General features: G+C 43.2%; 1 protein-coding gene across 2 annotated transcripts; it reads left to right on the top strand.

The window, feature by feature from the left end:
• Window positions 1–212: 212 nt before the first annotated feature.
• On the top strand, window positions 213–7,881 carry LOC133884502 (uncharacterized). 2 transcript variants are annotated; one of them, XM_062323941.1, is made up of 21 exons: window positions 216–481; window positions 625–687; window positions 1,107–1,447; window positions 1,552–1,648; window positions 1,728–1,805; window positions 1,886–1,945; window positions 2,016–2,120; window positions 2,553–2,663; window positions 3,012–3,053; window positions 3,184–3,279; window positions 3,356–3,543; window positions 3,881–4,164; window positions 4,247–4,368; window positions 4,499–4,541; window positions 4,655–4,746; window positions 5,331–5,379; window positions 5,583–5,653; window positions 5,751–5,870; window positions 6,394–6,482; window positions 6,820–6,865; window positions 7,548–7,881. In XM_062323941.1, exons 1-21 carry the CDS (start codon window positions 341–343, stop codon window positions 7,593–7,595), a joined length of 2,286 nt encoding a protein of 761 aa, XP_062179925.1. In that variant the 5' UTR covers window positions 216–340; the 3' UTR covers window positions 7,596–7,881. The 2 variants fall into 2 exon arrangements, with proteins under 2 accessions (XP_062179926.1, XP_062179925.1); XM_062323942.1 differs by lacking the exons at window positions 5,583–5,653; window positions 5,751–5,870; window positions 6,394–6,482; window positions 6,820–6,865; window positions 7,548–7,881 and having other exon boundaries at window positions 213–481; window positions 5,274–5,338.
• The last annotated feature ends 5,518 nt before the right edge of the window (window positions 7,882–13,399 follow it).

Genomic DNA, 13,399 nt, shown 5'->3' with positions numbered 1-13,399 from the left:
TTGGTTAATTAAATCTAAGGTCATAAGAGCGGATGCAAGAACTGAGATTCTAATTGGTTGCTTATATAAAAATGGTTTTGTGGCACTTACAAATAAATTCGTTTGCACATACATTTACATACACCAAATTAAACAGAAACAGTATATACAAACAACTAAACACATTTCTATCTAAAATTATATTTATCTACTAAACCGGATCCCGGCCAACCAATCACCCCTGAATTGCTAGCTGAAAAGGGTGTGTGCCCTCCCTTCCATTGCAGTCGGTTCGGTCGAGTCGAATCCCCTGCTCCTCCTTGGGTAGGTAGGGTTTCGCGTTCCTCCCTCTGAATCCGCCATGGCCGATCCCGACGAGCTCGGCCGGAGGCTTAATGCTGTCGGCGTCTCGGACTCCCCCACCGCCCTGGAGAGCAGCAGCAACAACCTCTTCCAAGTGATGCGCGCCGTGGAGGACGCCGAGGCTACCATCCGGCAGCAGGTACGCTACCATTCCGATCCCCTCTCTAGAGTCTCCTCCTCTCCTTTCCTCTCGGCTGAGTGAGTGATGGATTGAGTGAGTGCTGGATGGATGGATGAATGCCTCTTTCTTATGCCTCTTCTCTTCTCTCATCTTGTCTTCAGCTGGAGGAGAACAGTCGCTTGAAGGACGAGCTGATGCTCAAGACGCAGGAGCTCCACAGAATTGTAAGTCCCCCGCTCAGCTCTGCCCCCTCTCCCAGCTCCCTACCCGACCCCCCACTTTCTTCTGCTCTGCTCTGCTCTCACTCCCATTCCCACTCGACTGTGCGTGACCTTTCCAGATTCGATCGCGCTTGCCCACTCATTCAATTGGGCTGCCACAACACTTTCATAACAAAAGGATTCCTGGCTTCGCTATCAGCAAATACCGCCTGCTAAAAATGTAGCTGACCGTTAATCCTGGCATCATAACTGCGATAGCCTAGGGTGCTAAGTGAATCTTCTTTCTCAAATACACCAACAAAGGATTCTCCTATAACAACCACAAAGGAATCAGTTACAATTAAATTCTACTCTTTTTTCAATTTTTCTATGTGCCATAGGGCCATAGCTTTGATCCATCTTCAATTTCTATGTGTTGCCAGAGGTCAGAAGCGACAAACCAAACTTCATTTCGTGGGATTGATCAGGATCGCACTCTCGAGACTCACATAAACACCTTCCCAAGTGCTCCGCTTGGCAATAAGACAGAGGCCTCAAAATGGTTCACTACAAGTTCTTCGCCGCCAATTCAACAAAGCACTCTTCCTGGTCATCAGAATGGAGCTGGGGATCCCATGTTGGAGGATGCCATGAAGCACAAATACCTCGAGGCCAGCCAGGCTAATGGAATACCGAGGAAATTTTCAGGGGACCAGAGTGCTGCTGACAGTGGTGTCCAATCCCAGCTATCTACTCCGACATCTCGTTCACTTTCACCAACTAGGTATATCCAAAATACAACCTCACTGAATAAGTTAATCGTTTCTTTCCCTGGATGCATCTTTACCTTGAAGAAACCATGGTGTAAATGAAAGCCTTTCCTTGCAGAAACCGCAAAGAAGGAGACTATGATTCTAGGTTCAACCTAGCTGGACAAGGTTTGTTGCCTGTGTCAGAGCTGAACTCAAACATCATCTGGAAGCAGGTATATACTAGTATTTGCTTTGTCTGTCATTGGCATGTTTGTGACTTGCTGTTCTTGATGAAGTTATTTCCTTCCACAGGATCTTCTTGCTAAGGTTAAAGAACATGAGGAGGAGATTGCACAATTAAGAAGGCATCTCGCTGATTATTCTGTGAAGGTGACTATGCACACTAAGAATCTTCTTCCTTTTTGTTTCTTCTTGAGTCTTTGATATTTGACTCGTATTTCTTTTGATAGGAAGCCCAAATACTTAACGAGAAACATGTCTTGGAAAAGCGCATAGCATATATGCGCATGGTGAGTATTTTATCTTATCAGGCCTTAACTACTCTCTTGGGGTGCATGAATTTATGTTTTTTTTTGTCAGGCGTTTGATCAGCAGCAACAAGATTTGGTTGATGCTGCATCAAAAGCTTTGTCCTACAGACAAGATATTATTGAAGAAAACATCCGTCTGACATATGCATTACAGGTAACTATTTCCCCCCTTGCCATTGTACCAGCTCTTAAAGTTCTGAGAACCAACTGCATACTCTATCCTGATGTGCTTGCTTTTGCCTCATGGTACATTTGCAATCAATTCATTGTTCATTGTTTTTGCTTTCCATATATCTGTACTTTCCACAGTAAACTGCAGCATTTACAATACTGAATGAACAGCCTTTCTGATTTACAAAGCATCCAAAATCTGTGAAGAATTCTTTTACAGCATTAAATGATTTCTGGCAGTCATTCGATTTATATAACGGACCTTAGTCATTTCATATTTTTAGGCTCTTACTCGTTTGGTTTAGATAAGCTAATTGTGTACGATGCACCTAGTCCTCTTTATCTTCTTCAATCTTTCATTGTCTAGATTTAGTCAAATAAAAAAAAGAATGCTGAATTATTCTTTACTCCACAGGCAGCGCATCAAGAGAGATCAACATTTGTATCGTCTTTATTGCCTCTTCTATCAAAATATAACCTGCAGCCTTCTGTTCTTGATGCTCAATCTATTGTCAGCAATCTGAAGGTATGTGCCTCTGTCATTATAAATTATTTCCTTGTGATTAAATTCCTTTTTTCCACTAAGCAAGCTTGCTCAGGGTAAACTGGGGAGGATATTGCATAGTTTAAACAGGAAATTTTACTTGGCTTATTGGAATATGTCATACATACCAAGAGGGAGCTAAACTACCTTCTAAGTTATGTTCTGATGTATTGTATATAGAGAGAAATGATTAACACAATAGCTATTTTTTTCCTCTCTGGAAACAATCAAGTAACAGAAGTAAATAAGTTCTGTGATTCTTTTCATTCCTTGTTTGGTTGAAACAGGCCATATTAACATATTAGTTAACCATTCATTTCGTTCTTGTAGGTTTTGTTTAAGCATTTGCAAGAGAAACTTATAATTACTGAGGTGAGTCACATTGGCCCTTGTTGCTATGTATTTGCTTTGTGAAAGAAGAGCTAGTACAAACCTGCAGCCTGGCCAGTAGTGAGCTTGTTATGCTTGCCAAGCGTATCACTGAGAAGCTTGGATGTTGCAGGAAAAACTGAAGGAATCACAGTACCAGATTACTCCATGGCGCGCTGAATCTTCAAACAATACAAGTGCTGCTGCACAGCCGCCTTCTCATCCTCCTGTATGGCTCTAACTTCTCGTCATTTACTCTTCAATGGATGCATGACTGCATATTCAAACTTTATCACATTTCCCAGATCAAAGCCAACCTTGACATTGTGCCCCAGCAAGCATATTCTCACGTACAATCTCCAGTTTCTTCTCCTGCTCAAGGTAGACGTGATTGGGATTTGTTAGGGAATGAAAACCGTCAGGTCATCCCAAGTGAGGTTGCTGCAGCAAGTGCAGAGCATGATAGCTTTGGAAGGACCTCGCCTTCAACAAGGTTGCCATTGGTTACTTAAAAAAATTCAATAGGACGACTTCTTAGTTATTTTCAGCCCTTCCACGTTACAATAGTTCACTATCGACTTCCCTTTTTTGCCGCATGATGAAAACATCGATATTTATAGTGTAGTACTCCCCCATTTATTGCAAAAAAGTAAAAAATGGTGGCCTTGGAGCTTGCTTAGGCCCCATTATTTGCAAGTAATGAAAAGTTCTTGTCCTTGGAACACTACTACGGCTTGGAACATTAGGAAAGTTTTTTTATTAATAAAAAAAGAAACTTCGAGCAGTTATGCAAATTTGGATGTTTCTTACTTGATTCGAATGCTCTGCAGTAACCAAAATACGAAGGATGTTGTCCCTCAAGGATCTGAACATGGTTCTCGTGTTGTCCGATTTAAGTTCGAATCCAAGGATCAAAACCCCTCATTCAAAGACCTCGTTACGAGTGATGCCTCAGAAAATCTTGAGGGAACCGAAGCCCAAATTCCACAAGAACCTTCTACACAATGGGGTTCTGGAGGCTCACCTAATTTGGCGTCTGGCCTTGATGATGCAAATCCACCATACCCTTATCTTCCGACCGTCCTTGAGGAGCCTAGTTCTTCTTTTTCTGAAGGTGTTGCATCTTTATATTTGTGCAACCTCCTTCCATGTTACATCCGTTCTTATGTTAAACATTATTTTTCATGAACGGGCAGCTGCAGAGGATGATCCGCTGCCAGCCATTGAAGGGCTGCGAATCACAGGCGAAGCTTTTCCTGGAAGAGAACTTCAAGCAAGTGGGTACTCCATCAATGGGACCACAAGTTGTAATTTTGAGGTGTATTCTATTTGCCATCATTATCCAGAGTCTGAATGTTTCATCAAATTCTTTTGTATTCACGAACCCCTTCTCGGTTTCATATTTTCATTACAATATCCAATTTTGCAATTTTTTTTTGTGCCGACAGTGGGTACGCCATTTGGACGATGGATCAGTAAATTTCATAGAAGGTACTTTCTTTTACTTGAGATGCAAGAAAGAAGTTAGATGCGTGAGGGAATTTTGTTTCGTTTTGGATATACTGTTAAAATATTGGAATTAGCATTTTTCCTGGCTGTTGTAGGTGCAAGGCAGCCCACATATTTGGTAACTGCTGATGACGTGGACTCTTTACTAGCTATTGAAGTCCAGCCTCTGGATGACAGACAAAGAAAGGTATATCTTCGCATCATGTGCTGGTCATTCTTATATGTCATTGTTGCTTTCTTGCATTTTTGGAATCAATAGCTTGGTCAGCTGTTGTTTACTTCTTGGATATTAGACGATGGGGACCTGCCTGCAGTGATTTTAGCTGCACACTAGTGACTTCTACTATTCTATAGCGTACTTTGAGAAGCAAATTTCTGAAAATTCTTTGTCCACTTGATGAAAACCTGGGAGGCAGTTTTTCTATTTGGAATTTGCAATAACAAGAAAATGGCAAGGTCTGTGACTTTACGTGGTATGTTTTCCTTATTGGTTAGAAAAAAGAAGAAGCTTAAGGTGAGCTGACTGTATTGGTTGGGAAATATGTACGGATGTGCTGGTTAGGATTCATAATGCTGCTTAATAGTAATCAACTAGGAGGGTGCTCAGTTACAGTTGTTGGTTTTGAGACTGTAGCATGGTGGAGCATTATTACTTCCAGTTGGATGCGGAAAACATTTGATTTTATCTGAATCCTTTACCTTTTCTTGTTGTAGGGGGAGATTGTGAAGGTTTATGATTTTATCTGAATCCTTTTACCTTTCTTGTTGTAGGGGGAGATTGTGAAGGTTTATGCTAATGATCAAAGAAAAATTACATGTGGTGAGTTTTCTGAGAGGCTTTGTTCTTCAAGTTGGGGGCACAAACTTTCTTGTTTCATCCACACATATATTTAAAGAATGATCAAGTACTGAGCTCCATTTCTTCTTGAGAGAATTCCCAGAATAACATCAGCTCTGGGATGGTTGTTTTTACTTTTGGTATGTTTACTACATACAGTATTTGCATAATCCTTATTTCTGCAGATCCTGAAACCAAGGAGATCATTAAGAAAATTCTTTCAATTGGGCATGTTTCTTATGAAGTTCTGTTACCTGTATGTCCTCTACTCTTCTCTAATGGTCTGCCAAAAGCACTCGTGCTACACTTTTTCAGTGTCATATTAACCATTGGAACACCAAACAATTCTGCAGGTTAGATTTTTAGATATGTGGGAACCAGCTGTTTTGGCAATAAAGAGGGAAGGTTACAGCATTAAGTGTAATGGACAGCGCGGTGTCGTCATTACAGAGAAATTCCAGCAAGCCATGACTGTATGGTTCCCAAAATATCATTGCCCTTAAAATAACTCTGTTCTAGTTATACTCAAGTAAAAAAAAAGTCGTCTTTGGATTTGGGTGATCAAATCTTTAAATTTTGACCAGCAATATCGTTTCAATGTTTAGATTAGCTGCATGAATTTATATAGTAGATCCATGCCAATTGCTTTCATCATGGTAAATTTAGTAGGTTTGCCAAATATATTAAAATGAAATGGTGGTCTAAGGTGCATGACTTTGTATAATAGATCCACGCCAATTGCTTTCATCATGGTAAATTTAGCAGGTCTACCAAATATATTGAAATGAAAAGGTGGTCTAAGGTACATCTCGAAGACCACTAACAGTATAAATTACTTCTTTTCTTTTGTAACCGGAAGTGGTATTTGTTAGTTTCTCTTAATAAGTTTACTAATTCAGGTTCGGGGGTTCTCTAGAGTTGAACTGATCTTTTGTGCTCCATTGCTTTTTAAATATGTACAGTAATTTACAACTAATCTTGCGCAACTTTTTCCAGATCAATATCCCATATGGACGTCCTACTGAATTTTCTATTCTGTCTACTGATGGAGCTGAGTACAATCTAAAGCCTGCAGAAAATGCCCCGTGAGTTTCATACTAAGTCACTGTCTGAGTGTCTGTTGCTATTGCAGTATATGTTTTATGGTACATCAAGTTACATTTTAGCGGTTGCTACATCTGATCATCAAAGCATGTCACAATCTGCTTATTCCACTTACCCTGATTGATTAGCAGTCTCCATAACTTTAATCCAACGTTTAATTTAACTCTCTGGCACTGGCAGTCATTTGCTTCTTTGTTTGGATGACTGAATCCGACACCATTGTTTTTTGTGCCTTTGTGGTAGTTCTTTTAGAGTGATGGTCTGGGTCATAAAAATCATATACCGCACAGTTGCTAACTATTTCTATATTTTTTTCAGATCACGAGATACCATTGTTCTAATACTAAGGCTGTTCAGAATGAAGGTACAGGCTCACTATCTCACTGAAATTTCAGGATTAAAATGTTTAAAATGTTTTAGGCTTAAAATGTTCACTTGTTTATTTGTAATGTCAATTTACAATATTCTTTCTAATGATATCTTCATCTAGTTTTTTATTTGTCTGCTGCGCTGAAGTTCAGGCACTTGTAGACATGTAGTGCAGTCACCTGTTCTGCATAGTCAACAGTATCATTTGACCCCGCACTGCAGTAGCCCACATTGTCCCGTGAGATGATATATGTGCCTGGAATGTTTGCCACTTTGTTGCATAACTGATTTTGTCAAAAAGCACTGTAGTTTTGTTTTGGCATACCAGATGGTCGACAACTAATACAGGACAAGTTCCAGTAAACTAATCAGGCAATGGCTGTTATTCGCTGGGTTTCTTTACAGTTTTGGTTTTGTGGTCAGGAAAGCCATTGTGCTATGGTCCAAGCAATGTGTGTTACAACATGTTGACTCTAGAGAAGATGCGCTGCCATTCTTGCGCCTAGATGTTTCTAAATAATCAGTTGCATGGTGTCGCAAGGTTTTCTCTAGAACCAGCTGAGCTAGGTTGTTAACCTGCTTTTAGGAAAGAGGAACCTTGGCAGTTTGTGATTACTAAGTTTACACACTTCACTTGTGGTGCATGGATCGTGAAGTGTGAATGCGTGTGATTGCAGGCTGTTGAGAAGAGCAAAGGAAGAAGAAAGGGCATCTTCTTCAAGTAGATCAGATGTAGTAATATTACATAGTGGGAGGATGTGTGTTTGTATTTAATTGTGTTTTTTTGTGGTTCTTGTATGTAGAAGGAAAGAGTGGGTTAGGCGTGGCTGTTTGCACTCACTGATGTATGTGCTGTAAAGATTCGATTCAATTCAATTGGTACAGTACCCAGTTTTACCTTATTGTAAAGGGAGTAGAGGACAGGAGGATCAATTGGGATTCAGGTGCAGATGGCTCTGATGCAGCTGCCTCTCTGTTTCTTTTAATCTATGCATGATGTGTCCCGTTTCATTTAACTTGCCTCCTTGGTCAATCTTAGGGTTTAGGAATTCAGGAATGCTTTGGCAGGCTAATCTTGGTTACCCTGCCAGATTGTGGATTTGTAAAGAGGAAATTGCATGGTTGGTGATGCTCATAATTCTTCTTTTTGGTCCTTGGCTCCTTGCTTGGGGATGCTCTTCTTCGATATAATCAAGGCGCATAAGCAATCTCTTGTTTCTAAGTGCTTGCAAAAGTGTGATTTACTAATTACTGTTGCGTATGATCATGTGGTTCTCCTATTCTTGACCTCACTAATCAAGGTGTATGTGATCAAACAATAAGAGATGCCAGATTGTGTGTGATTCGTGAAAAGAGCGAGCATTCTGTATCTGCCTGGGGAGGATAAGAGGCAGAATCTAGTGGATGTTTTATGAGTGCTGTGATCGTTTGTCACGCTCAGTTTTCAAGAAAATAAATTAGATGTATTTCATATGTATGTTAGAATCAAGTTTTCGTATATATATAGTGATATTATTAGTGATAGCATAAACTGTGTTATTAATAACGAAAATATTCCTTACAAAAGGACCTACAGGTCTAAAAGAAAACACTAAAAGATCTTCAAGCGGCAGCAGGACTCATATATTCACATGTGTTGTTCGGGGGAAACACTAGTTTATGACATGGTCTTCAGAGCGACGTCTTCCTCCTTCTAGAATTCAGAACCATCGTCCGGGAAATCTTCGAAAGCTTCACCTTCTGAGCAGCATCCGGAAGTTGGGAGAAAGCAAGCATGAGTACACGGAGTACTCAGCAAGTGAGGGAAAAAATATGACATGCAACCTTATGACAAGGAAAAGCTTGACTCGGGATAACTGCGACTAAGCCCAACTAAACAAGACTCAAATGACTTAGCAACCTAATTACTAGATTATAACTCCAACAAATTAAGAACACAGCTCATCGGATTCCATTCGACTACCAGACTCACCAGATATCCCATATCCGGCTACCGACTCATCGGGAGTTCCACCACCTGACTATACAAACCAACCCTTCAGAATCCCCACTAATTATGAAGAAGTCCAAGCTCGCTCTTAACCATGAGCACGACTGATCGATCAATTTTATTACTCTGCAGAGTTTGCACACTTTACCCACGAGCCGTGATTCCCGTTTTTCTTTACACTTCGGGGGTTATCGGAGGGTGAACTTCTCAAGCAGGGGTCCGGAGGGACCCCCTTTGAGATTCGACCAGGGGGATGATTCCGAATCTGTTTTGCGGGTGGAGTAAATGGGTGTAAATGCGATGCAGGTGGAATGGAAGGATCGGATGCAGAAAGTAGTAAATGCACAGGAGATTTTTAGACAGGTTCGGACCGCACTGAGCGTAACATCCTACTCCTGTGTGTATGCTATAAATGTTATGAGAATGTCTCTCAGAGATGTTGCTGGTTACAAGAATATTTATCTAGCCTAGAGCTTCGGGCTCCTTATTCTTCGGTGATCTCAGCTTCTGCGCTTGTACTGAGCTTCCGTTCACTTGGCTGACCCTAACTTCTCTTTTCTTCGGGGAGCCCGCCCCGCCTTAAATACCCGTCGGGCGGTAGCGTGCCCAGAAAGGGAGGGCGTGAGTTCCGAGACGCCATAAATGAAAAGCAACCATCATGGGCTGCTGCACGAAGTGACGGGGAGGGTTGAAAACGCGCCCTCGTCCGGTCTTGTTCATCATCATACCGTTCTTCAACGGGCGCCGCGGGGAGGGCCCACCGAGCAGCCCGGCGTGCCCGCTCGGTCTTGTACACCTGACACAGCAGGGCGGCAGGCGGGGCGCCTTGGGCCTCGCGATGTTATCCCGAGGCACGCCGGATGTCCCGCGATGGGACCCGTGCATTAAATGTCCCCACGCCTCCATGCCATGCCGTGGCAGGGACTGACAACAAGCGTGGAGGAGCAGTTGGATGTGACAGGTCACGCACCCTCTTAAATGCAGCATCGGGCCTTTCACTGGTTGATACCTCATTGCTAGACCTCTGTAGGGGCCACCAACAAAGGACTTCTGAGGTCGTCGGGGAACTGAGTGCTCGGGGGCCACTGTTCACAGTCCTGAGCACTCTCTCCCGGATATGCCCTTTCTTGGTCCTCAGGGAACCGAGTGCTCGGGGGCCACTGTTCACGGCCCCGAGCACTCTCTCTTGGAACTGACTGTTCGGATCCTCAGGGAACCGAGTGCTCGGGGGCCACTGTTCGCAGCCCCGAGCGCCCCCTCCCTGGTACTTGGCTTTCCTGGTCGTCGGGGGACTTGAATGCCCAGGGGCCACTGTTCACAACCCCGAGCACTTTCTTCCTGATACTTGGTCTTCTCGGGCCATCGGGGAACTCGGGTACTCGGGGACCACTGTTCATGGCCCCGAGCACCCTCTCTCGGGACTTAGTCTTCTCGGACCTCGCGGAGGTGATTCCGCGGGAGGGCGCCATGTGGCACGCTGCTGATCTGGCCTCGGGACTCGGGGACCCCTAGTTCCTGTGTCACCGACAGGGGTGTAGAGCCGGGGTCTCACTACAAGACCGTTACAAAGCGCCTCTAAATCTATAAGCACCCACTAAAGTTTCACCGCTAACAGGGATTCCATCCACTGCAGAGGTCCCCTCTTGTGCCACTTAACCGACCATTTGTGCATACAGAATATGAAGGGCACTAATTACTTGGCCATGCCGTACCCATATAGGCCTCATGGTTGTGCTGTTATGCCGGGTAACAGGCTTCACAAACCGGTCCTTAGGATCCCATATAGAAACATACACAATCCCTGATGTGTAGCTCCACCTTATACTAGCCATCCAGTTGGGATCTCTATTCCAAGTTACTACAAGAATACCATACCCCAAATTCTTGTTACATAAACATTAGTTAAAATTAATATTTACTCTAACCCTGACTGCACTAGTATAGCTACCCATTTCATGTCTCATGACCCAACAGAGGCTACAAGGAATTATCACATAAATTCTAGTAAAACCCTACTCATGAGATTACATATTAAACAAGCATGCAGCTAAGGAAAGTAAAACTACAATATCCTACAATGGTATCAAAGTGGTCAAGAACACTTACCTTTTAATGCAGGTTGCTCAAAGTCTTCAAATGCTTGGTCTTGAAGGCTGACACACTACTTGTCTCATAAAGCCAAAGCGCATACTGGAAAGCAAACAAACATAACAACTAAGTACAGCACACAAAACAGGGGCAAATAACTCTAAAAAGGCTACTAAAGGACAATACACGTTGCTACGATCTCGGGAGCGCGAAAATCACCTAAATTGGAGCTCGTATAAAAAAGTTATGCTAGTTTTACTCTACAAGGGCTTTTTTGAAAGATTACAGGGACTAATTTGTGAATACAGAAGGCTCTAGGGACTTATATGTAAAGTTCAGGGACCTATCTGCAATTATCCAAAAGTTCAGGGGCCTAAAAGCATAAAACAACACTATCCAAGGGTATTTTTGTGAAAACATAAAAGTCTAGGGGCCTAAATGTAAGTTTACATATTTTCTGGGAATTAAGGAATTATTTTTGTACTGAAAAATCCATTTTGATGCATTAGCACGCTGACTGGGCTCAGAGGCTGACATGGTTGACACGCGGGCGACACGTGGCGCTGACGTGTATCACTTAATCCGACTGTGCTAAAGTGGACACGTGGCAGCTTCCTACTGGTTAGCGAAAGGGTACGGGGCATTCTAATCTGGACCACTCATAAACGATCGGACGGCCGAGACTGGTTGGGGAGGATCGGCGGCCGACGGCGACCGAAGGTTGGCAGTGTCGCCTCAGGCTTCGCCGGAATTTTGCCGAAGACGCACTAAAACACGCTACGGGCCACTAGAATCTACGGCGAGCGGCGAAAATCAAATAGGGGTGCACGGGGAGTCTCACTGAGAGCTTGTCGACGACCGGGAAGGTCCTGACGGTGGTTGGCGACGGCAAAAGCAGACGGCGAAGGTCGGAGCCCGGTGAAATCACGACTGCGGCGACGGGGAGTTGAAATTGATAGTCGGGAAAGGTTCCTGGGAAGCACGTGGTGCCGGAGAAGGGGTCAATCGACTGAAAAATGCTCCTGATAGCGCTGACGACGGTGAGGGGGCGGCAGTGCTTACCGGCGTTCGGTGAAGGCTCGGTTCCGGTGGCGGGGAGGCTTCGGCTAGTGGGGAAATAGGCTCCACAGGCTTCGGCGAAACCAATGGCGCGCTTAGACGCGGAGGGGAAAGCTCGAGCGCAGTGGATTTGCTCGGCGAGCTTAGCAACAACGGCTATGGCGCTCGGACTTTCGACGAATTAGGGAGGTGGGGTGGTGGCGCGCTGCAGGGCTGCTTTATAGGCGAGGGGGAAGGCATGTCGTTGGGCGGACGTGGGCGCGTGGGGGCGGGGCGTGCCAATGAAATCGGGCGGCAGTTGCGGGAGCGGGCGCAGGCGCGGGCACAGGCGCGGTGCGGCAGAGACGAATGCGCTGACAAGCGGGCCCCGGGTGTCAGCGAGAGCGAGGGGGTTGGGGCTGGGCTACGTTTGAAGATTGGGCCGAAACCAATGAGCTGGGCTGGGCCGCAAATTTTGAACGGGTGTCACACCGTCCGACCCTATGTGAATAAATCCTGTATCCTTTGTTACAACTGGGGCCGAATTTGGTTGGTAATTTTTAGTATTTGCAAACAGAGGGAATATATGCATCTATACTGGTCACCGATGTAATAATTACGTTACAGTGCACTAGTTAAATAAGAATTCAAAGAAATAACACGTAAAAAAACATAAGATGTGGTTTGATACCGTTCTACTTTATTGATCAATGATTGCACGTATAACTTTGAAACCCCTCATCTATTTGTATATGTACTAACTAAGTGTCTGTGTGTTGTAATAAAAATATAAATATTAGATATGGTAACATTAAGCATAAACTCAAGGTATGGAGATGTTAATGCGCTATGAGAGTACTGCTGAACGAATATGTCGGAAGTGATGCTGTAGTTTAATTTTAGATGAGATTCGAAAAAAAAGGAAATTATCTAATAATTTTTTTTATTTTTTTATTAGTAAAATGTATCATATATTCATAGCCAGTAACGAGATGGGGATGCTGTAGAACGAGAGTGGATAGTAAAAGTGGTAAATAATTTAAACTTTAGATATTTTTATTAGATGTAAGGAAAGTAGATGGAAGAAGTGTCGCGAGAATATTGGGAGGAGAAAAGGCTCCTATTACATAGATGAGCAGTATGTAACTAAATTTACTACCACTAATAGGTTTCGGCTAAGTGTCCACATAGTTTAGTCCATTAAATATGTCTATATTATAACAGTCACAACTTGACATTATTTATTTTTAAAGGACTTAAAGTTACAAACATTTATGAGGTATTTGATTTGAGGGATCAACTCATCCAACATCCTAGATAGGATGGTACATCATGGGATCATATCATGAAATTTGGTTGGATGACAACATCCTCATAATTAAATTAACCTTGTGCTTGTGAGGTATGAGGTGG

Source organism: Phragmites australis, chromosome 11, assembly GCF_958298935.1.
Source record: "Phragmites australis chromosome 11, lpPhrAust1.1, whole genome shotgun sequence".
Taxonomy (NCBI): domain Eukaryota; kingdom Viridiplantae; phylum Streptophyta; class Magnoliopsida; order Poales; family Poaceae; genus Phragmites; species Phragmites australis.
This window is presented reverse-complemented; position numbering and strand designations above follow the sequence as displayed.